The sequence below is a fragment of the Sycon ciliatum genome, chromosome 3 (genome assembly GCF_964019385.1).
Source record: "Sycon ciliatum chromosome 3, ocSycCili1.1, whole genome shotgun sequence".
Classification (NCBI taxonomy): domain Eukaryota; kingdom Metazoa; phylum Porifera; class Calcarea; order Leucosolenida; family Sycettidae; genus Sycon; species Sycon ciliatum.
In genome coordinates this window covers 5921391-5949368 of record NC_088645.1, presented here as the reverse complement: position 1 = coordinate 5949368, position 27978 = coordinate 5921391, and the positions used below count along the sequence as shown (strand labels likewise).

The 27978-nt window shown below is 48.6% G+C and overlaps 1 protein-coding gene across 2 annotated transcripts; it reads right to left on the bottom strand.

Annotated features, from left to right (window-relative positions):
* Positions 1-113: 113 nt before the first annotated feature.
* Positions 114-12421, bottom strand: LOC135811257 (uncharacterized). 2 transcript variants are annotated; one of them, XM_065324466.1, is made up of 4 exons: positions 12243-12421; positions 2165-3313; positions 919-1695; positions 114-880 (listed from the first exon to the last, which is right to left on the bottom strand). In XM_065324466.1, exons 1-3 carry the CDS (start codon positions 12397-12399, stop codon positions 950-952), a joined length of 2052 nt encoding a protein of 683 aa, XP_065180538.1. In that variant the 5' UTR covers positions 12400-12421; the 3' UTR covers positions 114-880; positions 919-949. The 2 variants fall into 2 exon arrangements, with proteins under 2 accessions (XP_065180538.1, XP_065180539.1); XM_065324467.1 differs by lacking the exon at positions 12243-12421 and adding an exon at positions 5029-5416 and having other exon boundaries at positions 114-1695.
* Positions 12422-27978: the final 15557 nt, after the last annotated feature.

The following is a 27978-nucleotide window of genomic DNA, read 5'->3' as shown; positions in this document are numbered from 1 at the left end:
GATAGGTGACGTCATGGTATCGGACTAGAAGAACAACCTAAGGCTAAGTCCTTACTTCGCAGTAGTACATACTCTAATACAAGCTACTGCACTGCAGCTGTAGACGTACTGTATATGAAACTAGCGGCAAAACAAAATTATTGATAACACAAACATGTGATATACATGTACAAGCACCTGACGGTATTCAAATCTAGTATGATTATTAGCAATTTATAAAATGTTCTTCGCGCAGGAAGTCTTTGTGTGTCTCGAAACACTTCACGGATGAAGCACGCACCACTAAAGAGCTCAGCCGATAGCAAAAAGCATAATTTAGGAAAACAGTTGAAAGCATTACAATTGAAGTCAAAGTCAGGGCCTCTTCTTTTCAACTTTGCGAGAAACAAGGAAACAAACAAAGCTCATTATCATCATCATCCACTTCTGTGTGGAGAAGTTCAGCGAATAATACATCAAATAATGGTATGCTGTTGTAGTTACAGCCGGGCGCCGGGATACTCGGCCAGCTGTTCTCCTGCAAGCATAACTCAAACACTCCAGCTAACAAGTATAGACAAAGGCGTACATGTCAGAAGATAAACATTCAACGTAACGGGAAGAGATTAGCTAAGGGCACGTAACCAACAAACGCCATAGTTTCAAGTGTTGCGCACCACCGATATAAGTTATATCCAGTAAACTAACTCTCAACAACTCGAGGGCTACAGGTCTTCAATGCTCATGCATACTAATAGACCACCCATGTGCATGGACGGCTGGGAAGAAGTGCTATACAGCTGAGAGATAAACTTCTAAAGGCGAGCAGTGCATCAGGAAGAATATCCTGAGAAAGTGAGGGATGGAAAGTTGCTGCATCACACACAAGCTGTGTTATAAGGTCGTGATCTGACGCTGCTCGTTCACCTGTGTTATAAGGCCGTGATCTGACGTTGCTCGTTCACCTGTGTTATAAGGCCGTGATCTGACGCTGCTCGTTCACCTGTGTTCCGTGAGGGTGTGTGAAGGCCAGTGGAATGTAACCCTCCTGGTTAGTGCGAGGCAGCACGGCCCACACCCAGCCCGGCTTGGAGCGGTCTGTCGTCTCCAGGACAATGTCCCCGGACTTGACGTCCATCTCATCGGCCACCAGTGCTGTGTAGTCGAATATTACCACCAGACGTGTGCGGTTGTCGCCGACTGCCTCCCGTGCCCGGATCATCTCCAGCATAGCAGTTTTAGTGCTGGACATCGACGCTCTTGACGACGTGCTAGACTGCGGTGAGCGTTGATCAGGGCATGTCTTGTTCGGAGATGCTCCTCCCTCTGGCTGTGTGTTTGCATGCTTCATGTCCGTGTGGTCAGTGTTGCTGTCAGTCGCCTCATCGGTGTCGGTCGGAGCGGGTGAGTTATGCCGTGTTGCCATGGTGGAGAATTGCTGATCAGCGTCGCTACCATCCGGGCAATGTTTATACACTAGTGATGCCGGCCCTGCTGATACCGGTGGTGATGGCGCAGCATTGTCATGTGACGTATCAAACCCGGCCAGCGAGGAGCGACGTGAGTTGGCCCGCGACCCTCCGCACGACTCGTCACCCGTAGCGATGGCGCTGTCGTCGGTGATATCCGTGGCAACGCTATCACGCACAGTCGTACTGGGACGGCGTGGCTTGTTGAAGATGAAATTCTTCGGCAGCTGTTCCACGCTGGGTGGCCCTGTAGTGTCAGTTGATCAGATGCACAGTAGAAAAAAACACAAGAAAATATTTTAGGGAAGAGCACAGTGTACAATCATGTATGTGCAAAACTTTCCAAGAGGAAGGAGCCATATGCGACGTGTAAGTCCTGTATATGCATGACAAATACATCATGTACATGTAGGGCCAGAGAACACACAACATAAACGTAGGGAATAATGAGTGGTGTGGCCACACACAGGTCAGTAGTGTAGATCCGGGTGCTCCGCTCAAGAAGAGCAGTTTGAAGCAGCACTGCCCTAAACTCCACCACGCCTTCCACCACTCCTTCCGCCACTCCTGTACATCACTTCTTCTGCCACTCCCAGATCCTATCAGCACCCCTACACCTGTCAGCTTATAATATAGCCGAGCGATCGTCCGGAAGGGCAACAGCACATGGACTGCACAGCACAAACAAAACACACGGGTGACTCATTCTTCCTTACCTGTCGAGCCGTTCATATCGGTCGTCATACATTTCGGCACACGTCCTTGCTGTCCAGTTTTCCTCTTCACCAACAGCCAATCATCATCATGTTCTTCCAACACAACAACCTCTTCACCTTTACTCACGCATAGCTCTGTGGCCGTGTTCGCCTCGAAGTTGTACGCCATGCGAACGTGTCTGGGTGCCGACCCTCGAGCTGTGCTGATGCGCACATTGCGTAGCGATGTGGCGCGTCGCGATGCCAGCGTTCCGTCCGGTCTAGCGATCCCCGACACAGCGCGTCGTGGCGTCACTCCGCTGTGTGTTTCCGACCATCCCGTCGCGCTTCCGCATCGTTGCTGCTCCTGTTGTCCGTGCAGTGCATGGTGCGATGTTGCCGTCTCTCCGCCACCACCCGTAGCCTGACGGAGTCGTGTCGGTGTGCAACTGGTGGGTCGGTGACGCGTGCCAACAACCGACAAGCCACTCGGCGAAGCCCTTGCTCCGCTGTCATGTGACACGTGGTTGACATGGCCAGCTGTGCCGGCGGTGCTAGTGGAACTGCCGGGTCGTGGGCTGTGCGTGCGACTCACAGGCTGCGAGCTACTGAAATCCGACTTGCCACGTGGCGGTATCCACAGCTCCCGTGCTGAAACACTATCCGGCAAACTACGTTTTTTGCCCGTGGTGACAACTGCATTGCTGCTAGTGCTGACACTGCAGCTGCTGTCGTTACTACTCCATGACTGGGTGGAGCGACGAGAGTCGATGGACGCCCGACACACGTTGTTCCTGTCAAACGTCTTGGCACGCATCTGCTCCTGGGCAGCGGCATTGGTGCTGAAGAGTAGGGCGATCGGTTTGAGAAATGAGGACGGCACGAACCCATTACTCCCGGCGGTGGTGACGATGAAGCTCCAGTCTCCGTCTCGGTAGAGTTCGCGTACGCAATCGCCACGCTTCACGCTGATCTCGTCCGCAGCACACGATGCGAAATCCTGTGCTACCACGCAGTGTGGGTCACGTGATGATGATCCTGTGGAGCGTTGAGAAGATCTCTGCAGGGAGCTGCTACTTCCCCTGGCTAGCTCAGCCAACAACCGTGCCTCCTCCTCACGAGGCAGGGTCAACGTACTGCCCGCCTCCTGGGCATCCAACTTCCTCAAAGCTGTAAAAGAGCATACGGAAAGACAGAAAGAGAGAGACGGAGAGAGAGAGAAAGAGAGAGAGAGAGAGAAAGCACGTTAAAACTGATTTATATTATGGGTATTACTTGGAGTACGAGTAATACGAGTAGTACAAATGATTCTAACAGTTAGAAGACACTTCTGAGTACATGTACGTGTACGTGTACGTGTACGTACAACAGTTTCTGACTACTAGTACACGTTGTCATGATCATGGTGATGGGTGAGCCCAATTTACGCCATTCCAACATAACACGTTACACTCTGTGAGGCAATTACTACATCACTAAGCTATACTCCTCTGAGACCTCAGTACATAAAATACCATTGGCATTGCCCATTCGTCCATCACGAGAGCAACAATCTATCTTTCGTTGATGGTGACAACTGTTCACTATAATCTTCACTGCAGTGACAGTCGTTATTATCACGTTGTACATGTGCAACGCCAAGCCAAAGCAGCACACATAGTGACATACGTGACATTACCAACATGGAGCATCCGATGACAGCCAATCGTAACATCGCACACAAAACCCAGAACAGGACAGGACAGGACAGGACACTACAGTACAGAGTAGTAGGGTAGCGAAAGCTTGGGTGCGCGAAGCGCATGCCTCTTGGGACCCATCCCTTTTTTTAGCAAGGCGCGGAATGATTAATTTTAGAATTGAATGAAGTTGAACACGGTCCCCTACAACACACCCACAGATAACGTCGACAACAAAATCATGGTTCTGACTATCCCAGAAACTACAAGACGAACTCAACAAGACGCACTACGGGTTGATGTGGTTTATGTGCACTACCTCTATGCCCCCTATCTATGGTTGATGTGTTGAGCAGACGGCAAGAGGAGAGGCAGGGACAGGCCAGTGTTGCAGCTATTCCAGTAGTTGCAACACACTCAGTCAATGGAAGTCAATTCACCACGATTGTGACGAAGTCGCACCAACCTCTTCTTCACCTCAGTCACAGGAGTAAAACACGAACACAGTGAGCACGGACGTCTGTTGTGTTGATTAGTCGAGTCAGTCAGGCAACAGTACGATCCCCACAACAGTCAACAGTGCCAGTACTACAGTACTACAGTAGTAATGGCAGTACCACTAGTACTAGTCATGTACTACATACACTAGTATCGAGCACACAGAGTATGGGACAAAATATTCACACGCTGTTCAGGCATCTTGGAAACTATGTCTTCCCTGGGAAATAAAAATACTATGTCTTCCACCTTATTTTCCAAGCTAGAAGATAGTTCGGTTAAATAAAATAAGGATCCTGCGCAGTACGGATAGGCAAAGGTGGGATGATGGGGCGCTATACCAATGATCAGTGGCACTACAATTATTGTACATCTGCGTCTTTATTCGGCACTGGATACATTCAGCATAATTATTTAAAATTGCTTGGCTGCTGCCAACCTCCCAAGGCTTTGATTTGAAACTGTTTACATTGGGTCGCCAGTGATAGGATTTTAACTCCTTTCGATGATTACTTCTGCAATGTACTGTGCAAGGAGATGAGTCATGATATCCAAAGTCTATTCTGAAGGATCTTCTACATAACCCCACCAGAGTTCACCTCTGCCTCTGCCTCATCAAGACCGGTACTCTCCGAGCTCTGGCTCACCGCTGTACTCGACCTTGGTGCAAATACATTTTCATTTTTACAAGACAGTCTTGATTCGTACCTTTCTTCTTGTCAAAGGCGCATGTCAAGCATGATGCCATTTCTGTCTCGCTGTCCGCTCTTGACACAGCTGAAATGCTCAATGCAACGCGTTGAAGGAGACGTCTCTGCACACACTGCCCAAACCGTTCTTGATTGGCTAGCCAGATGCACTTAGTATGCTGTTGTAATAGGGTCGGCTGCCTTTCCCGTTCTTCCCACGTTTTCTCCTGGCGCTCCTGCCTTCGTACAGTCTGCTGCAACAACTAACGTTACTTCCCTAACTTTTACTTTCTGCTACCAGCACAGCACTCCCGCTCTGCCCTCCGTCACTGAACAAGCACACGCTCAACTGATTGTGGTCACCGGTCGTCGATCCGTTTTCACCCCCGACGGTGGTGCCACTTTCACTCCCTGCGCACACAGTACAGGCTGTAGCAGCCTGTGTAGGCTGTGTAGGCTGTACTACCAGTGATAAGTGACACATACGTCATTGTACTGGCATAGGCTAGAAACTGCAGGAAGGTGGCCTAATAACAGTTACTACTGATCATGCCCTGGAACAAGAACAGTACTACTAGTACTACTACATCTACATGATTGTACTGTACTATGCTGCAGTATACATGATGTAGTGCATGCTGTACACATGTAGCTACGTAGGATGTGTGAGTGTGTGATTTGTTTATTGTTTGCTCGTTCCTAGCCACAGGCCCTAGGGTTGAACGCTGCCTGCTGCCAGTTCTGGTGGTAGATCGGGCATGGCACGCAGGTGAGTACAAGTATGCGGACCTGCGCCCCGGACTTGGTAGCGGACATGTCGACACCGCGTACCGGATCGCGGAGCACGAACCACGGGCGCAACCAGATCGAAGTCCGAAGCTGAAGTCAAGCGATCGTGGAGTACAGACTGACTACCAAAAGTACCGAGATCACTTGTGCAGGGCTAGTCGCGGCGTCGAATGGGACATGTGACACGTCTCAGCTTCCAGTGAGTGGTGTCAACACACACAAGTGACAAGTCTGTGTCTACACCATGAACGGAGAAAGCAGAGTGACAAGTGATTCGCCTGACCTGTGAGCGTGGTGAGTAGCCTGGTCGACACTGTGCCGTACCTACCTGGCCTAGTTACATCGACTACAGAGTGCGCGAGTGAATGAAGCCTTTGAAGGGTGTTACGCTCATTCATACAGACTAGCACTGGCACTGGTACATGGTACTGCGTGCAGAGACAGAGAGAGTGTGTTTCCAGTTCTTTGCAAGTCACTGATACCTGTACAATCATGTACATGTGTAGCTGTGATGGTCGGATATAGTATCTTTCATCTTCACCATGTGACTGATTGTGAGCATAACTGACCAGATTATTCCTTCTATCAGTCTTCTTCTCCTTTCTAAGTTCTAGTATTCGTGCGTCAACCCAATCATTGCGAAACGCCTAGATCCTGTCACGTCAGTTTGCTGTAGTGAAAGGCACACAATCAATCATTCCCTGGTCTCGGCTACTACTACTAGTACTAGCTCAGTTGTTTTGTGTGTCTACCATACCAAGTCTTAGTCACAAGTTAGTGCCAATAGTGGTGAGCAGGACTCTGTTGCAACGTTGTCGTTGTCATGGTGAGCAGCGCATGTGCAGTATATATATGCATACATGTACAGACACTTTTTTTGACCGTTTGGCAGCGAGACCGCAAGAGCATGGGCTTCAGTTCAGTGGCGAAGACCCTGCACCACAGTCCACACACCGATAAACCACATGCTACGCGGATACGGTATCTTCACTCTAGTCCAGTCAGTATGTACATGTACTAGGTCGTTCTGTAGGTCACTTGTGACAAAAATAGAACTACAATCTACATAGTCAGTGTACATTGTAGACCCAGTACTGTCTTTATAATGATTACAGTGCATGGTGTACATGGTGTACATGCTGAGTGACTTGTCTTTATCTTTGAAAGACAGTCAAAGTCATGTACAATCAATCATAGACTACCAGTAGTACAATAGTCATGTAGTGTAGATTGTAGTGTAGTGCTCGAATGATGCTGTTTCGAATTATCTGCTCCACGAGTCCACAGCCTCAACTCCATGATCCACGTCTTCAGTCTCCGGAGTTGGCGAGATTATTGATCAGGTGGAACGCTTGCCTAGGCTTGGATCAGACTACGGACAGTTCGTTTGCACATGACCACTCACGTCACGATCCAGTCAGGTCATAATAATTATAATTTATGATCATGAGCATTTTTATGCAGCAACCAAACAACAATCGATGTTCGTGGCCGGCGCGTGGAGACTTCCTGGGTGGTGCACGTGCTAAAGCCTTAAAGGTGCTAGGCTGCTCAGTCTGCGGTCAGCCCCGAAGCGCGAAGATAGCGCGTCGCTGGTTGCGCTCAGTACTTTGCCTCCAACAAAAGTCCAAGACATCGTAATGCGCCGCGGTGTCCATGGTGTCTGAGCCAGGCCTGCCAGGGGCGGACCCATGCTATGGGCAGTATGGCGAATGGTGGAGGGTATGTACATGTACATGCATAGGTGGTAAAGACGTAATGCCAAGAAGAGACTCCAGAACACTAGCAATACAATCATGTACAGACGTATCATGCACTGGGCACTGGGCACTGGGCACTGGACAGTGGGCACTGGGCACTGGGCACTGTGCAGTAAACAAGCTAAACTAAAACTATAAAGCGCAGACCTCTTTCTCCTTTCTCTGCTTCTAAGTGCTGGCAGGTGCTGGTATGCTGAAAAATCACAATCAGTGCATGCAGTACCACCTAGGTACCTGATCGTCTCCCTGTGCAGTGTCATGTCGTCATGTCGTCCTGAGGTGATGTTTCAGCAAACAAGTCTGCAACCAGTTGTAAAGGTGTCTGCCTCGCCGTACCATCGGTGGCAGACAGGAATGTGCAAAACAACACCGCGTGATATCAGTATGATCCCCCATGATGTCTGAGTGATGTCTGGAGTGATGAACGGCGTGAGGATCGAGCAGAGAGAGAGAGAGAGCGACACACAGCGCTAGCGTACCATCACGCCTTTTGCAGCACTCGTACTTGACCCGGATAAACATGATGCATGAATGCCAAGATTGCCAGCATCATGATGATGATGAAAGCCTATCTAATTCTTTGATTGCAAATACAGTACATGTACTTGCATATCTGACTGTTGTGACCTCAATCCAACACTGGGCGAATATTATACGTATTTCAAGGCTCTGGCAAGTACGGAAGGCTAACGATATGCTGCACCAGATCATTGTGAGCACCGTCTACATTGTTGTACTAGTCTGTGTGCTGTACAAGAGAAATCAACACTCTGCGTGGGTGCGTGGGCCGATCTGCCACAGGAGTATAACTAATTTCTTACTATTCACAAAGTGTCTAGAGTCCTTGCTGCAAATAGTGCTCAATACCTCAAAATGGCCAGAGCGTACTACACAAAGGCAGAACAACAGGGACCAAAAATCTTTCTCGTAACTCGGAGTTTCGTGTTCATAAACACTAATCAGACGATCAGATGAGTGTTTATAAACACGAAACTGCGAGTTACGAGAAAGATTTTTGGTCCCTGTTGTTCTGCCTTTGTGTAACTTACTATTCACACATGTACATTGTACTGCCTGGGTTGACATTACTCAACGAGCAACCCGATTTTAAATAATTACACTGACTGAGTCTGTTATTCGCTGTTATCGTGACCGGCACTGCAGCAGCTGCTGGACATGTCGGCAATCCTGGGACTGCTGTCCTGAGTCACAATGCCACAATATCCGAATGTGTGCAATGGTACCGGTACCCTACACTGATACACATGTACATGACTGTATTCCTAAATTCCACATTGATGTTATCACAACAATGACAGGCTACATTATAATAGTAGCTGTCGACAGATGTGAGTAAAAATAAATTATGGACGTGCGAACTGTGGGAGGTCTACTAGTAGTCTCTCATACCGTTGCAGCGTTGGCTGTATTTGCGATGGGAACATGTACATGTACATCTCACATTGTACTAGTAGGTATCACACACAAGCAGCAGTCTGTAGCTGTGTCGCTGCTAGCATACCGTACCCGCTGACAAAATTTTAAAATGTCAAAATCCTGTCCGTGTGTCAAAGCTAACAGGTGTTGTCAAGCAGCTTAGTACAATCACATTGTACATTGTACATGTACATGTACTAGTAGTAGTAATGTCCAGGGTCATTGACTCATTGTACTATTGTACAGTATAAGAAAAACAAGAAGAAAAAAAGGCAGTATGAACTATGATGCAGGGATTGCCCGTCACTGATTGGCAGCTATCAGTATCACTGAACCATATGAAAATTAATGATCAAGTGCAACCGTGCAACGACCATTAATTTTATATCCGATGATACCGCAGTCGGTGATTGCGAATGAGCGGGCGAATCGAGCCAGGGAGTTCTAGAAAAATGGAAAAGAGATCCCTGGAGACTTGAGACTCGCTGCATGGAGGACATCTGGACATGTACATGTGTTGTAGTGCATTGCGGGATTACTGGGATTACTGGGATTACTGGGATTACTGGTAGGAGAAGGCACGAATAACGAGTATTACGAGTAATGACGAACGCATGGTCTCAGCTGCACAGAGCCAGCCAGGTTTAGTTGATCAAGCCTTCAAGGTTTGCATCATGTACCAGATGGCTGCATGACCGTGGTGTGCAGTGTGAATTAGGAGTCTGAGTCACTCTGAGTCGAGGAGGGGAATGGTGTGAGACTGAGAGGCAAAGATTCCACGATTCGCACAGCAACCGTCCGCACTGGCTGGTGGCCGTGCCACAGCCGGTGTACGGCCAGTAGATCAAGCAGTATCTGACCCCGACGCGGCATTCAGCAGAGAACTTTAAATTAAGCGAGCGGGTGGACACTGCTGCTGTGACTCGCATTCACACTGTTGTTCTCCTCCGTCTGTGGATCGACAGTTTTCGACCAGATATCCACAGGCACTCATTGTAGTGATACTAGTAGTCTATAGCGGTGTATTCCCGAACACTAGGCACTATGGATGTGCTTCTCTAGGTACATATTACTATTATTGCCATACGCAAACTAAAATAATCATCAGTGAGCCATCAGACAACCAACTAGGGGGATGGGAGGGGAGGAGGAAGCAAGACGGTTCATTGCACATCACTTCTTCGCACAGTGATACATGTACATGTACATGTATGTCTATGCTGGTGCAGACATTACTTTCGTTCAACCTCTGGGAAGGTATCACTGCAACTATTGGTGCCTTAAAAAGGGCTTTTCGGCTCGCAAAGGTCGCTTTCTCCTCCCTACCCAGGCTCGCAAGTACATGATTGTAGATAATGTAGCGGATAATGTAGATAGTGCAGACAGTAGAGCGACCGGGAAGAAGACGTCCACAGAATTGCCTTGTTTGGATCTAGTGTTGTGTGAAAAACATAGCGGAGAGGAGGCCCCTAATGCTAAGAAGGGATGGGCCAATCTTCTTGGACACGAAGAGATGGACCTGAAAAGGGTTGAACAAGAAGCGATGGACAAGAAGGGAAGGCCAAGAGGGATGCGGAGCAGCTCGAGTTGAGCAACGGTCTGCATGGAGGCAAGGACTACATGTCCAGTGGCTGCATGGAGGCAAGGACTATGTCTGTTCTGAGATTCTCGCCGTCCACTACATGTCCAAAAGAAGATTCTCTCGTTCTGTCGACACTAACATGTGTCAACGGGCTGTCATCATAAGGCCTGCTAGTCCTGTCAGTCGCTAACCCTCGTAGCTAGTGGCTAGTGGAGATACTGTTGGCGCTCACCCTCGTGGCTAGTGCAGATACTATCGGACTGCCCTTCGTACAGCATACCATTGCCAGCACATTGCATCATCACAGCCTGGAGCTAAGCTGCGTCTATGCGGGAGAGAGACAACGCGAGACTCGGCAGAATGTCCAGGTCTGTGCGGCCCGTGTGGACCAAAGCAAGTAAGCAACTTGGAGCATGCGAGCACTTCAGTTGGCAGAATCCTTACGAATTTCAGGACCCGACTGTTACATCAAAGGCTTCATTGTATGTTACCGATTACATGTCGGTGACAAGTCTGAACTGCAATGTTTTCGCAAACTCCCAGGAGATCCTTCTTGCCGATCGCGCGTGTTTTTATGACGAAAGACAATCAGCGTTCATCCATTGTGTTGAGGAGCAATCTCTTGTAGTAACTCACTGTTACCCACATCCATCTCCCTCAGTCAGTCAGTCAGTGCAACTGCGACTGCTCCTGTCTAAGGTAGCTATCTGATATGATCACCATGTCTACAATACGAACTGGGAGCATCAGCAAATCTAATTTTCGAGTGGCCCTGCCCTGCGCAAAGGGGCTACCAGGAAAGGTGGTCGCTTTTGTCAGAATATTCACATACAATTGTAACCAGTTTTACCCTTACAACTCAGTGATACTACTTGCACAATCTTAATGTACATGTATGTATGGGCTGGAATGGAGAGCCAAGCCTGTTGGAGTGCGCATCCAAGACGTGCTAGAGCTGATAGCCAGTTAGTTGTAGAACGTCAGTACCGTCGGTCAGTGTCCGTCGTATGCAAGGTTATCGCATGAACGGATTGTTAAATTAAGTAGCTGGTGGTTTAGTGGACATTAGTCATTATAGCGTAATAACTTGCACTGTAGTTACTTGGTCCTTTTTCTTTTCTACAACGTACACGTACACGTACATGTACGTGTACGTGTACGTGTACACAATCATGACTGTACGGGTATATACATGTACATGTACTTTGGAAATCACTCACTGTAGAGCCACTGCCACTGGCCACTGGTGTTAGTAGATATTGTTCAAACGAGATCCAAGACTTTCCAGTTTTCCCTTCAGTATACAACAAAGGGAAATCGTGTCTATTGACTACAGCCTACAGGAACATGTACAATAATACTCAAGTACAACATACGTTCCTTTTTAGTCCTTTGCTTGCAGTTGTGTTCCGTTTGCAACACAACATGGTGTTGTTGTTCTTTTCTTTTTGTATACATTGCTCCTATTTGTCTTTGTCCGTTTATCATTTTCATGTCTTCTCTACGTCACCCTCTACCCATTCGGAAATGAAATTTTGGTTTGTGCCCATACTAAACACGGTTGAGTACTTTTGACGGACATGAACATGGACATGGACATGGACATGGATATGGACATGGATATGGACATGGACATTTTAAACTAGCATTGTACACTGCACGTACCTATCGCTTCTTGCTTGGTTCTTCTCCATCGCTCTGTCAGCAAATGAACGCACCAGACGTGTCGAGACTTCTCCCGGGCCTTGTCCGAGTCACGTGACGACGCAGCGTGATTGCGTCCATCCGAAGCCATGATTGGCGCGATTCCCAGCGTTGCCATGGGCCACAGAACGAAGCTCTGTTGAACAGAGGAGTTGGGTTGTCAAAACACCTTTTTCACTTCCACTGCTTGTTCGCGACGAACAAAATGATTGTCGAGAACGGTTTACCTTAGTATCCTAAAAGTATCCAAAAAAAACAGAATCGTAATAGCAGTTATACTGTGTTCTCGATTGCTATCTTTCGAATGCTTGCAGATCGTTCAACTGAAGCAGAATATGTGCTTTGCCTGTAGATATACGTGTACATTGTACATTGTACAATGTACTTATGTACATGTACACGTGCATGTACATGTACGTGCACATGCAAGCTCGGTCTTCTAGGGTGCTCTCCTCTTCTCTCCCTTGGTATTTGTTTGGAGCAAAACTGCTATTCTGGGATTATCCCGGCAGGTGTGGGACATGCAGATATCCCGTACACTCATCCCCTGCATGTTGGGCCATGGTTGCACCGTGTTCGTGCGGATGGTATCCAGGTGCCCACACATGTCACATGATGCAGAGGGTAATGCTCGCAGTGTGTTGATAGTTGGTAGCCTCCTAGCGGTTAGGAAACACCATGATGGCGTCACTGGTTTGTCCGGTATTTGTCGACCTCTTGCATTTTGCACCACACAATTATGAGTCATAGTATCCCTACATTACATCATCGTGGTTTGGATCATGATTTTATTGAGTTCATATTCCAGAAATGAACAGTGAGTTGTGAGGTGTAGAAAGTAATTCAACCTGACATAAAACTCGCGGAACAGCTGCGAGGTACAGAGTCCGTACACCCACAAACACGCACGCGCACGTACACACGCGCCCACGCGCACACACACACACACACACACACGCACACGCGCTAGAACTTGCTCATTGTCAGACACTGGTGGTATACAGGTACATGTACTATTGGTGTGATGTGAGTAAAACGGGAGAATTGTAATGTACAAAATACGAACTAGTGTGGAGTGTACATGTACACTGTATGTAAGTAAGTGCAGTTGATGTGCATGTACAGTACATGTACATCAAAACAAAACACTAGACACAAGCAGCAGATACATGTATCTACTTGAACTCGATAAACTGTAACTACTGAAGTATGGTACTTGAATAAAATTCTATTTTACTTTTCATGTTATCTCAATTTTTTCACGTCTACATGACTTTATCTTGCCCGTAAAGGAGGCCGTTACCCCGTCAAAAAAACTGTAACTACTGAAGTAAAATGTATAAGGAAATTTACATCATTATTCTACTCGTACTCGTACTTACAGCAAGGACTCTAGACACTTTGTCTACTCGTACATGTATATCTGGATCTTATCAGGAAAGGGGAGAGAGGTCCAAAACGAATCCTAGAAAGATGAGAGGCTATTTCGCCGCCAAAGCGGTTGATCCCTGCACTCTGGCTTCACATGGAAATGATCCCACTTACACGTACTGTACGTGTAGTAGATGTAGCTGTTCACAATGTTGCAAAAAGTGGTTGAGGACAAGGCGCTGAAAAAATTAATGATTTGAGCGAGGTAACTGCCTAATTCGCATACTAGTACATGTAGCAGGCGAGTAACTTAGTTGTAAATTTCCCAATCAATTGAGTCTCGGATGATGAGCTAAGAAGTAAGGACCAATAAGATACGAGGTTTGGCTAACAGTCCACCACGGTATTAGACGAGATATTATCGGGTATCCATGTTACCCAATGCTGTATCCATGTTAGATATTATCGGGTCAGGTAGTGCGACAACAAGGCACAAAACTGACACGGACATTGACACATTCAATAACCTGACAACTGCATTGTACATGTAGCTCCAACACATACATGTACATGTACATGTACACCAAGCGACGCGAACTAACAACGTTACAACTAAGTTACTTAGAGGGCTCAGGTACGGAAAGTTCCCATGAGGGGTCACCGGTGGAACGTACATGTACGTTTTGTGAAACTACTTGTTATTATACCTAACATGTCATCGTTACATCATGGTTACATTAATATTAAGACTAGGATACCGTAGTGGCTTTCGGTTTATGACAGTTCGTCTTCGCTTGGCTGCCCCTCTTGATCTACAAACGTACATGTATGTGACATACATGTACATGGTTGTACATGTACGTTTGAGCCCCAAGTTACATGTGCATGTGTTACATGTTTAGTAGTCTAGATACAGTGCAACGAGTGTTAGTTTCCAAGATCTTTACAAGACTGGCGAACACTAAATGTCATGAAGAAAGTGAAGAGAAAGGAGGTTTATATAGGAAAGAGATTGTGATAGAAGACTGTGCAATGAAGTTTGTTGTTTTGTTAGATATCTGACGTGTGCTGTTTGGAAGAAGTGTTTGGATGCAAACAGAACTTACAAGAGATGAGTAAAGACTACTTTTCTACAATAGCGTTGTAGGCGAGGAGTGCGTAACATCAAAAGATGTCGTAATGTGTATTGGAACTATGCTAGCCAAACATTACATAATTATTATGGTAGCGAAGTACGTGTAGTAGGTATTACAATGTGTGCCAGAGTATGGTGAATCGGTGTTTGTGATGATGAGGAAAATATGACGTGTACATGCAAACAAATGATGATGTCATGATGCGAGAACGTCAGAGACGCTACAGAGCTCCCCTCCTAGTGAATGAGTAATGAGCGATAACTAGCGCGATAAAGTGAGAGCAAGCAAATGGGATAAGCGAGAGAGTGTCAGAAATAGGCGGGAAATCTGACTTGACGACCAGCTCGTGTTTGGCGTGGCGGAGGCACGTCGAATGCGAGCGATGGCGTCGGCTTGGTCGGATGGCAATGGTCGACAGACTGGTTGTCATGGAATGCGGGTTTGAGTCGGTCGATGGATACTGTGTCGGAGCGGCCGTTGAGGTCGAGGCGGAAGTACTTATCATGACGTTCCAGGACTCGGTGTGGACCAGTGTAAGGACGTTGGAGGGGCGTTCGTGTTGCATCTGTGCGAATGAAGACATGAGAGCATGTCGAGAGGTCAGCTGGAATGAACGGATGCTGGGTGGGTGGCTTGCGGGGTTGTGTAGGGCGGAGCTCGGACATGGCTTGTTTGAGGCGGCTGACATAGGACGTCGGATCCGGAAATGGCTCAGGCTCGTCAGTGAGGAAATCACTTGGCAGGCGGAGGTGGCAACCGTAGACCATTTCTGCAACTGAGCAGTTGAGGTCAGCCTTCAGGGAGGAGCGAATGCCGAGCAGGACTAGTGGCAGATGTTCCGTCCAGCGCTGTGGATTGTCGGAAGCTCGGAGTGCAGCTTTCAGTTGTCTGTGAAAGCGCTCTACCATGCCGTTGGCAGCCGGGTGGTAAGCCGTTGTGCGAATGCGAGATGTGCCAAGTAGTGACATGAGCGATGACCACAGGGATGACTCAAATTGGGCACCTCGGTCGGTTGTGAGCACAGTGGGAACACCAAATCGGGCGACCCAGGTGGCAACAAACTGGCGAGCGACGGTTTCGGCTGTAATGTCGGGAATAGGTACTGCTTCGGGCCAGCGAGTAAAGCGATCTACCATCGTCAAGAGGTAGCGAGACTCACTAGAAGATGGAAGCGGGCCTACGATGTCGACATGGACATGGGAGAAACGGGCATCAGGTTGCTTGAATGCACTCACGGGAGATGTGGTGTGGCGCTGAACTTTAGACTGCTGACAAGCGTGGCAGGAACGACACCACTCACTAATATCCTTGTTCATCGCGGGCCAGACGTAGCGAGCTGTAATCAGGTGCCTGGTAGCGCGGGTACCAGGGTGGGAGAGGCCGTGAAGCGAATTGAAAACAGCACGGCGCAGCTTGGCAGGTACATACGGGCGGGCAGACGCAGTAGAGGTGTCACAGATGAGCGAGTGATCAGTCATGGGCAGAGCTATAGATTGCCAGCATAGCGAAGTGGATGGATCCTTACCAGGACTGGGCAAGTCTGGATCATCTTGTTGAGCGGCGGCAAAGGAAGCTGTGTCAATGGCAGTGATGGCAGAGACGGGCTCATCGGGTAGGTGGCATCGTGACAGTGCATCAGCGGCAGCATTCTGAGAACCCTTGACATGACGAATATCTGTCGTGAACTCAGCAATGTACGACAAATGGCGCTGTTGACGCGGGCTGTGGGTCTGTGAACGGCTGTGGATGGCATGTGTCAGAGGCTTGTGATCGGTGCACACATGGAAGACACGCCCTTCCAGGAAGTGTCGGAAATGCTTAATGGCTAGGTAAATAGCGAGGAGCTCTCGACAGAAGGTGCTGTAGCGTGTCTCAGCAGGCTTTAACTTGCGTGAAAAGAAGGCAACAGGATAACACTCACCATCTAGCTCTTGTTGGAGGACGGCACCAACAGCAATGTCTGAAGCGTCGACCATCAAGCTGTAGGCGGCATCCGGGCGAGGATGGTGAAGTGTGATGGCCTCAGTGAACGCAGCTTTGACATCATTGAAAGCAGCGATGGCCGAGTCGGACCAGACGAGCGCGCCTTTGGTGCGGTGGCGTTTCTCAAGCATAGCGTGCAGAGGTGCGAGCTTAGCAGCAAGATGTGGCTGAAATCGGTGATAGAACGTGACGAAGCCGATGAACTCACGGAGCTTACGAACACTAGCTGGCTGTGGGAATTCACGAATGGCGGTCATGCGAGCGTCGAGAGGTCGGATACCTGAGGCAGTCACGTGATGTCCCAGGAAGTCAAGCTCATCCTGGCCGAACTGCGACTTCCGGACGTTGATCAAGATGCCATGTGAAGCAAGGCGGGAGAATATGCAGCGAAGGTGGGCCATATGTTCAGCGGGTGAGGCGCTAGCAATGAGCAAGTCATCCAGATATGCAAAGCAGAAGGGAAGGTCTGAAACTACCTGGTCAATGAAGCGTTGGAATGTCTGGGCTGCGTTGCGAAGGCCAAAGGGCATGCGGACAAACTCAAACAGTCCAAAGGGGGTGGTGATGGCAGTTTTCGGGATGTCGTCAGGGTGCACAGGAATGTGGTGGTATGCACGGACGAGGTCAATCTTAGAGAATATGATCTTGTCATGCAGGTGGGACGTAAAGTCTTGAATATGCGGGATGGGATAGCGGTCGGGGATCGTGCAGTCATTCAAGGCTCGGTAATCACCACAGGGTCGCCAGTCACCGGATTTCTTTGGCACCATATGCAGAGGGGATGACCATGCACTAGAGGAGGGACGAATAATGCCTAAATCTAACATGTGTTGGAACTCACACTTAGCGACAGCAAGGCGGTCGGGTGCCAGACGGCGAGGCTTAGCGTGGACGGGGTGGCCATCTGTGACTATGCGGTGTGTCACATTGTGCTTGACAGGCGAGTCACCAGTGGTCGGTCGGACAAGGTCAGGAAACTCACTCAGCAGGGCAGAATACTCACTAGGGCTATCAGTGTCCAGCAGGTTGGTAGCGGAGGTGCTGACATCCGAGGCGGATCCGACAACGGCAAGTTGAGTAGTGGAGTCCCGGAGACATCTGGCGGCCAGGTCGACAGTGAGTTGGAAGTGGCCAAGGAAATCCGCACCCAGGATCGGATAGCTGACGTCAGCAACGACGAAGACCCATTTGAAAGTGCGTCGGAGACCTAAGTCTAAATCTAGCAGCTGCTGACCGTACGTGGCGATGCTGCTCTGATTCGCTGCACGGAGGCGAGGGCTATTGCGATGAACACGACGAGACAGAGTTACGAATGACGGAGGAAGAACACTGACGGCGGCGCCGGTGTCGACAAGGAACTCGACGGACTGGGAGCGATCCTTGACGAATAGTAGGCGACCGGTAGCGGTATTCGAGGGGCCAACCACACTAGCGGTCGCGACTAGTGGCTGGCCTTCCCGTTTCCCGACAGGAATCGGCAGGGGTCTCGGCATTTGTTCGCCTTCGCACCGAACGCACGGTGATACCAGCAAAGGTCGTCGTGATTGTCACGGCCGGGAGACCTGGAGGCACTTGGGTGGCGTGACGGTGGCCCGGGACTACGCTCTCGTTGGCGGCCACGCTGGGAAGGGGCACCGGTGTCACGGGTCATCACATTCACAGCGGACGTCAGCTTGGCGAGTTCAGCTCGGAGCTGGGCCATCTCAGCCCTGTCAGCGGTGCAGGCCTGTTCCGCATCTGTGGACGCTGTAGATCTACATGATAAGGCCGTATACGTACTAGACCGAGCAGGGCTAGGGGCTTCACTCAGAGCGTGAACACTTGTACCGGTGAGTGGGGTTGAGCACGTGCTTTCAACCACCTTGTCAGCAAGCGCTGCAAGTTCGTCCAGGCTGAGGCTTGCAGGTGTTGCAGCCAGAATCAGGCGGACCGTCACGGGCAAACGCTGTACAAATAGCTCGCGCAGGATAGTTATTAGTTGGGTCTAGCGACTTACTGCCTAAAAGCTGTTGCATGCGTCGGAGGACGCGACTTGGTCGGCTGTCCCCGATGTCGGCTGTTGAGAGTAGCTCACGCAACCGTGCCTGATCGGACTTTTGTGTGCGTGCGGTGAGCGCCTCTTTCAGGACTTGGTACGGCTCCTCGGCTGGCGGCGCTAGGAGCAAGTCCCGAATCTCAGCGGCGTATTCAGGAGCCAGCGAACTCACGACGACATTATACTTGGCCCGCGGGTTGGTGATGCGATGGTTGGCAAAATGCGCTTCTGCCTGTGCAAACCAAAGCTGCGGATCGCCGGGCCAGTACTGCGGCAGTCGGAAGGTGATGGCAGACACCGGACGGTCCGGTGCGTCGTGTTGGTCGTTGCGGGCGAGTGGTTGGTTTTGGGCCGGGGCGGAGGAGCTAGCGGCAGCTGAAGCTCCAGAGGCGGAAGCGGAAGAACCATCGTCGCTGGACATATTGCACTTTACTCACGTCGGGGGTCACCAATTTAGTAGTCTAGATACAGTGCAACGAGTGTTAGTTTCCAAGATCTTTACAAGACTGGCGAACACTAAATGTCATGAAGAAAGTGAAGAGAAAGGAGGTTTATATAGGAAAGAGATTGTGATAGAAGACTGTGCAATGAAGTTTGTTGTTTTGTTAGATATCTGACGTGTGCTGTTTGGAAGAAGTGTTTGGATGCAAACAGAACTTACAAGAGATGAGTAAAGACTACTTTTCTACAATAGCGTTGTAGGCGAGGAGTGCGTAACATCAAAAGATGTCGTAATGTGTATTGGAACTATGCTAGCCAAACATTACATAATTATTATGGTAGCGAAGTACGTGTAGTAGGTATTACAATGTGTGCCAGAGTATGGTGAATCGGTGTTTGTGATGATGAGGAAAATATGACGTGTACATGCAAACAAATGATGATGTCATGATGCGAGAACGTCAGAGACGCTACACATGGTAGTATACAAATGTATAACCCAATACTAGTTCAAAACTAGCTCCACCTCCAATATGTAAGTTACATGCAGCCGTGCTGCGACCCACAGTTAATTAATTGGGAAGTCGTGGCCTGGCACGAGGGAAACATGGATGCAGTTAATGGGATTTCGGTCTTTGACCACTTTGCGGTGGGTCTGATCTACTCACCTCCCACCGGTTAGGAGCTGCATCTGCGCCTTGATCCTAGAGGGTGGTGGCGTTCCTACGGATGCGGACAACTCGGCTTTTTTTACATGTACATGTACATGTAGGTGGTCTTGCGTTACCTTGCGTCGTCAAGTAGTACATATATTGTACATGTAGTTGAAGTTAGACCTGTTTGTCCGATGGTCTTGCTAGTCTCTTCATCCTCACCAACCTGCGCACGTTCAATATTCTTTGTTTGTTGCATTCTTTGTTGCCGAGAGACGTAGTCCGTGCACACGGTCATGGCGGATCCCTTCCCCTCATCATTTTGTCAAAATAGCCCTCCCCACCTTTTGGTGCACTGAAGTGTCGCTGAAGCCGAGACCGCAGGGCGGCGGAGAGGCTCCAGTTTCACCACCACAGTTGCGTCTGCAGCCACCTCTACCATGCAGTATTCTGTTCTCGAGGTTCGTGGTTTCCCGTAAAAAAAGAAAAGTAGAAAAAGACCTTTTTCGTACGCTGCACGCGATCGATTTTTATGGCGCTCGCTTGTGCATACTTGCTCTGTGACGCCTGACGGCTATGGGCTTGTGATGATGATGATGATGATGATGATGATACCTACAGTACATTGTACGTAATTATACAATCATGTACATGTACAATCATGTAGTGCCGTATCGCCAAGGCACATCCTAGCTAGGGTGGAAGGAAATACAATACTGCACATGTAGTTGAATGAACTTGAATCACGATTCTAGAATGCGCTTGACAAGTGGCAGTCCATGTCTGTCTGGAATCCTCCACCCCTCAGGCCTGGACGTACAAGTACATAATACAATGTCATGGAAATTGTTCCTTTGGATCATCTCTTTCTGATCATCCGTCCCGCCAAATATGGCATTGGTACTTCTCGCTGCTGTGGTAAAGCACCTACCGATCAGTGTGCTGGGGTGGGGAGGCGTGAAAACAATGTTATTCCGCTGCCTCAGCTCTATGAAATGCTACATGTATAATAAACATACACACATGTACAATATACATGTACATGTGTATGTATCTCCCAGTAAACAAAGTCACAGTCCCCATTTCCGCTGCATAGCTCGCTGAGCATCCCATTGCTTTGTAAGTTGCTAATCCCTTCCCACTTTGTGTACGTGCTCTTCATTTTCTTTTTTCTCTTCTTCCGTGGTTCGGTTGGTCTCACCCTCTCCTCAAGTCAATTGGCTGTCTTGACATGCCACGAGGTGCAGAAATAAATAAATGAATAAATAAAATGTACATGACACAATTTTACATACACTGTACATCACGTACATGTACAGTATGTACAATGTACATACTGTACATGTACGTAGTATCCGGGACACTGTGTGAATGTGAGACGCACGTTTTCTTCTGGAGGACCGTTGTCGTTGACCTGGACCTGGGACATCTGGATTTCAGATGTGTTCATTATTGAGTAGGTTTGTGCGTGTTCCGGCCCACACGTAACATGTACATGCATAATACCGGTACAAGCAACCGTCAACAGTTCTCTTCCCTAAAATCAAAATCAAGCAGTGTGACACACATCCGCTGTGTGCGTGTCCGATGCGCCGGGTTTGTCGTTGAGAGATCCACAATTGAATGTACAGATCTACCATTGGACCATTGGACGCCTCGCCGGAGGCGATGATAGCGATGCTACAGCAGCAGCTTGTGCTGGGATTGCACCATTCAACAGCTTGCAAAGCCGAAGAATTGACCGCCACTATTCAGCCTGGTCTACACCACACAGCTACATGTATGAAGTGCATGGCTTTTTCTGGCCAGTGAATCCCAGATCTACAGGGGTTAGGAGAATGACATCATCCCACAATACAGTAGTGTGGATCTAATGGTACAAGAATTACCGACCAGTTTCCCTGTTGTGTGCCATGTCCAAATGCATGGAGTCGATAATCAACGTGGTCTGTCCAGCTTCCTGGAGAAGAATTCTATTCTGTCGTCGCAGCAATTCGGCTTCCGCGCCGGACTGGGCACATCAGACCTTCTGATCGCACTCCAGCATGAGTGGCACCAGACAGCTTCCCAGGGAGGCCTTGTCAGGTTGCTCGCAGTGGACATCGCTGGGGTCTTCGACAAGGTCTCACACCCAGGAGCCCTTCACAAGGCAGAGCAATACGGTGTCAAAGGGCCCCTGCTCTGTTGGCTGCAGAGTTATCTCACTAGCCGCAAGATCATAGTTGTCGTAGGTGGCCAGGCCTCTACTTCCCGTGACATCCAGTCAGGGGTGCCGCAGGGCAGCATCCTCGGCCCAACCCTGTTCCTGATATACATCAACGATGCAGAGGACCACCTACCTGAAGAGGCTAAACTCGCAGTATAAATATAATTATGCCGACGACACCACGGTATAATAAGTGTATCACAACCCGAGCTAATATCCCAGATGGAGTCGCAACGCTGTATTCGACAGTTGCTCAGGAACAACGGCTATATAGGCTGTTCAAACGTGCCGCTCGGGCAGTCTGCAAGTCGCCACAGTGGAGCAGAACTGCTCTCCTGCTAAATCGAATGGATGTATGTGATCTACAGGTTTCTGTGCACTTGAATATGTTTTGTTTCATCTGGCGATGTTTGCATGATGCATGTAGCACCGTATTTCAGTCCTTTTTTGCTGTCGTGCCCTCAACTCGCACTCGAGGAGGCCAAAGCAACTTGCTTGTGGTCCCACCTGCTAGCACTGCTCGTTCTCCTAAGCGCCTAACGCACGATGGGGCCATTATGTGGAATAGATTGCCACCAGGAGCAAAATGTTCAAATAGGTATTTGGATTTCAAATCTCAAGCCTTGCAGTATAATCAGCGACATAGGTTTTCCAATGCTCACTGGATTGATATCTGTTCGTTGCAAACAACCTTCCGTTTTTCTTTCCTTTCTCTTTTTCTCTTATATCTACTTTTCCACAATATCCTTTTACATTTTATTCACAGTGGGTCCAATGTTATTAGGCATTTTGCCTGCTTTGATTTCCACTATAAATAAAGTATACAACAACAACAACAACAACAACAACAACAACAACAACAACAACAACAACAACAACAACAACAACAACAACAACAACAACAACAACAACAACAACAACAACAACAACAACAACAACAACAACAACAACAACAACAACAACAACAACAACAACAACAACAACAACAACAACAACAACAACAACAACAACAACAACAACAACAACAACAACAACAACAACAACAACAACAACAACAACAACAACAACAACAACAACAACAACAACAACAACAACAACAACAACAACAACAACAACAACAACAACAACAACAACAACAACAACAACAACAACAACAACAACAACAACAACAACAACAACAACAACAACAACAACAACAACAACAACAACAACAACAACAACAACAACAACAACAACAACAACAACAACAACAACAACAACAACAACAACAACAACAACAACAACAACAACAACAACAACAACAACAACAACAACAACAACAACAACAACAACAACAACAACAACAACAACAACAACAACAACAACAACAACAACAACAACAACAACAACAACAACAACAACAACAACAACAACAACAACAACAACAACAACAACAACAACAACAACAACAACAACAACAACAACAACAACAACAACAACAACAACAACAACAACAACAACAACAACAACAACAACAACAACAACAACAACAACAACAACAACAACAACAACAACAACAACAACAACAACAACAACAACAACAACAACAACAACAACAACAACAACAACAACAACAACAACAACAACAACAACAACAACAACAACAACAACAACAACAACAACAACAACAACAACAACAACAACAACAACAACAACAACAACAACAACAACAACAACAACAACAACAACAACAACAACAACAACAATGCTCCAGCAGGCTGTTGACGCACTTGCCGACTGGGGCACCCTCTGGCGAATCAGCTTTGAGCCGACAAAGTCGCAAGCACTCACGATCACCCACCGACGATCCCACCACCCAGTTCCCTCTATCACATTCCAGGGGACAGACGTACCTGAGGTGGATCAGCTCCGCCTCTTAGGAGTAACATTCGACAGACAGCTATGCTTCAAGCAGCACATACGGTCCCTCGCAATACGCGGTGCGCCGCGACTCGGCTTCTTCCGCAAGGCTGCCATGGCTCTCAACCCACGATGCCGTGCCGTAGTATACCGTGGGTTTGTTCGGCCGATCCTGGAGTATGGGATGCTGGTATGGATGAGTGCAGCACCCTCCACACTAGCCAAGCTCACAGCCATCCAACGCAAAGCACTCCACGTCATCGGTGATGGCTGCTACCTGACCAGCCTGGACATCCGTCGTTCTGTTGCTGCCCTCTGCTACCTGCTCAAGCTCCACTGTCTGACTGGACCTGCCATGGTTACAGCTATCCTACCCCGGCCCCGCCAGCGCCAGCCCCAGCCCGGGCCCGCAACCGAGCCAGCGTGCGCACAATTGTAAGGCACCATCCGTTCCAGCTGACCAAGACTGTCCCACCTCAGTCTCGGAACAATGTCCGTCGGTCCTTCCCCCACTGTATGATTGACACCTGGAATTTACTCCCAGTGCCCGCCCCTCCCAGAAGTCGATGCAGACCTTCAAGAAGAAGTGTAGTATCCCTGCCTGGCTAATACGGAAGTAAAACGGAAGTAATACGGAACTTTACCTGATGTATATGTAGTGTATCTCCGCATGTAAGCGTACGGCGTCTGCTGCATAAAAGCTGCTGCACATTTCTGTTTTGATTAGATTTTATAGCAACGACAAAACCAAGAAGAAGAAGAAGTATTCAACCTCCAGGTGTGCACCGGAGAGAAAATCCTATTTATTTGCCGCTTCTTCTTTTACTAATAATTATATCCCAGGTGTGTACCTGAGAGAAGAAGAATAAAAGCTTAAGTCGTGTTGATTGAACTGCGCCTACCACTCGGCTACCTGTTACAGAAGGTCTATGACCACCTGAGGCAGTCTGACTGGGACTGGGCAACCGACCGCCTCTAGCCTCCTCCGGGATTATGCTCCTGCTTCTCCCACCCCAAGCCTAATTGTCGCCAATCCTGAGTAGCCAATCTCCACTGCTAGCCTATTGCACCCTTCATTTGACACTCTCCTTTTACTCCTATTATCTGCTGATTATTTGCTATTTTCCGCTGTGTTCCAAATTAGATCCTCTCCTTCGTTCTAAATCTCCCTTTTTCTCCCCTGCTTTTTTCCCCTCATGCTTATGCTTTCCTCCCTAATTTGGTGCGTCTGCCATTTGAAGATGCCGAGACCTCTGGTCGGTTGAGCCTGGCAAGCCCCACCAGCACCATCTCACCCCATGCTAGCCCCATGTGCCTGCCGGTGAGTTGTGTATCTTGTAAAAAAAACCCAAAAAACCCAAACATGTTAGGCCTTGACGGATTATGCTAGCATAATTTTTCGCATAATTCCTACCAAAATCGAATAATCGCAAAATTCGAGGCAAATTGCATAATAATCGCATAATCCGCCTGTTCGCATCAAATTCCATACAGTTGTACATGTTGTACAAGTACATGTACATTGTACAAGTACGGTAGATGCACCAGGAAGTCGTAGGTTTATGACTCCCGTGATAACATGTCCAGTCCACTGCAATCAGTGACGGTCGTAGCTAGGTCGGACGGTGCGTTGACCCCATTGAACTTTTGCTACTACAGAATAACGCCCTCTACAAAACAATTCCCTTGTTATTTTGCACAGAACCATATATACATGTACATTAGAAGCATAATTATGTGAGCATAATGCGGCATAATATGATAACTTTTAGCATAAAAATAGCATAATTCTGCAATTTTTTCAGCAATGCGAAAAGCATAATTTCACGAAAATATTAGCATAATCCGTCAAGGCCTAAAACATGTACATGTACATGACTGTATTATGATCATGCTTTGGAGTAGAAGTCTGGCAAACTAGCGCACGAGTTACGTGTCTGATGTCACTCCTTATAAAGTAAAGTAAATCATCGTGTCCGTTCCCGAAGGGAAATCACGACGGCCGCTAACACCCAGTAAACCGTAGCGGCAGATGCAGCGCCTAACGGTGTCACTCCTTACTAAAGCGTAACCAGCATTACCAAGAGTACTCTTATAGTACTCAACCCATTACCAAGAGTACTCTTATAGTCCTTTTTTTCAAGTAAATAATTTATTTTTTGAAAAACGTAAAAAAATGTTTGGCACCTATGAAATCAGGGGATGGCCCACGCCTGGTAAAAAAAAAGAAAAAACAACAATGAGGAGCTACAGTGAGAAAAAGACAGTGATAAAGGACCATCCGTGAAAAGGTATAATAAGTTAGAAAAACAGAACGAGAACATGACTCAGTGGCCGATTCCAATGCCGGCACCGTCATGTACGGAGAGTCCCATATTAAAGACGGCGACGGGAGCCTCGCAGACGCATGTCCACGGCGCTGAAAATGGCGAACTGAGTGCGCATGCGTACCCAAGCCATCATGGCAGAGAAGGGCTTCTCCCATTTCGCTGCTAAGCGGCTGGCGAGACGCTTCTGGTACGCACTGTACTCGCGGTGGAGGACAGCATCAGTGGAACACACCAAAGGAGTGAAAGAGCCTCGTAGCTCTTCAGCGGCATGCTTGTACTTCCTCTTCTTCGCTGCAGCTGCTTTGTTGGCGGTGGCATTCCATGACAGGTAGGCCTTGGCATAACTGGGTGCGTCAGCATCTACGATGCGGTTATCGAAAAACGCCACCCGGTTGCCTTCCCATACTCCGCGAGCGAGCCAGTCCGCTTGGAGCATAGGCCGACCATTCCTGTTCTGTTCCGGGATGAGGATCGGCTCGATGGTGACGCCGCCGAAGGCAATGTCGGCAAGCTTGGCATCACTGTCACGGAGGTCGTTGTGGCCTCTCTTGACAAGGCCGCCCTTATGGCAGTCAAGGCCGTGCTGGAGGGTGAACGGGGCGCCACATCCGTCACAGTGAGACGGACGAGAATTGGGCTGCCTGGCGTAGCGGATTGCCAGCTGATCCCGAAACTGGGTTGCGGACATGTCGTAGCCTTCCTGACGGAGCGGTAGGACGGTCAGCCAGCCGGAAGCATGTCCGTCGACGATGCGGGAGAGAGTGCGCCGTTCCGTTTTGGGGAGGTCTTGAAGAAGATCCTTGCTGAGTGCCCCTGCTTGCTCGTCCCTTATCCGGCTTGCTTGGCTCGTCGCTAGTTGGCAATGACGAGAATGATCATTGATGACCACTGGATGACCGGAGGAGATGGAGCGCGCCAGAGTCCGAGTAGCATCTTTCGACACTGCATGGGCACCCGGTGCTGTTTCGGTGGGGTCTGCGAGGCCACCGAACTTGGCAGGGAGGGCGAGTAACTTATGTTCTCGCTCAAGGACCTCTCTACCCAGGACAGCAGGCGTGAACTGTTGCCGAATGATGTCACGTAGCGGGGCGTACTCGGCTTCATGGCCTTCGACAACGCGGTGAATGTATGACCATTCACAGGAGAGGGACGCGCAATAAGCTGCTTGTGGGTTGCTTTGGCAGCATCAGAGAGGTGTTCCACGCTCTTAACCCACGATGCAACTTTGTTGCTGACAAACTGCTGTATACCCGCTTCATCACCGATGCATAATCCTCCTAGGAATCGGCTGGATAGTGTGACTTCCACCTGGAGGTCGCTGAAAAAGTCTTGTGCCTCCTGCAGGAACTGAGGTTTGACAATCAGGACACTCTTGGTGGGCTCAGCAAAGTAGCCATATGCTGGACCAATTTCGAGAAGGGAGCAAAGCCAGGCCCTTACCCTATGCAGATAGCCAGCGCAGGACGAATCGTCAGCATACCAATTCTGAATATGCTGTTCTGGATCTTTCAGCCGGGTGACAAGAGGTTGCACTCCAACTGCATACATCACCATTGCCAATGGACAGCCTTGGGTGGTTCCCTCACGACTTAGAATGGCATGGATATTGCTGGGGGTTGTTCCTTTGAGAATGATGACAGCGA

Bases quoted from the DNA above. Each gene is read 5' to 3' on its own strand.
- LOC135811257 (XM_065324466.1), bottom strand. From the start codon at position 12,399: ATGGCAACGCTGGGAATCGCGCCAATCATGGCTTCGGATGGACGCAAT. The intron at 3,314-12,242 runs GTACGTGCAGTG...GCTCTTTTACAG, and splicing joins AACCAAGCAAGAAGCGATAG to CTTTGAGGAAGTTGGATGCC. The intron at 1,696-2,164 runs GTAAGGAAGAAT...CTGACACTACAG, and splicing joins CGATATGAACGGCTCGACAG to GGCCACCCAGCGTGGAACAG.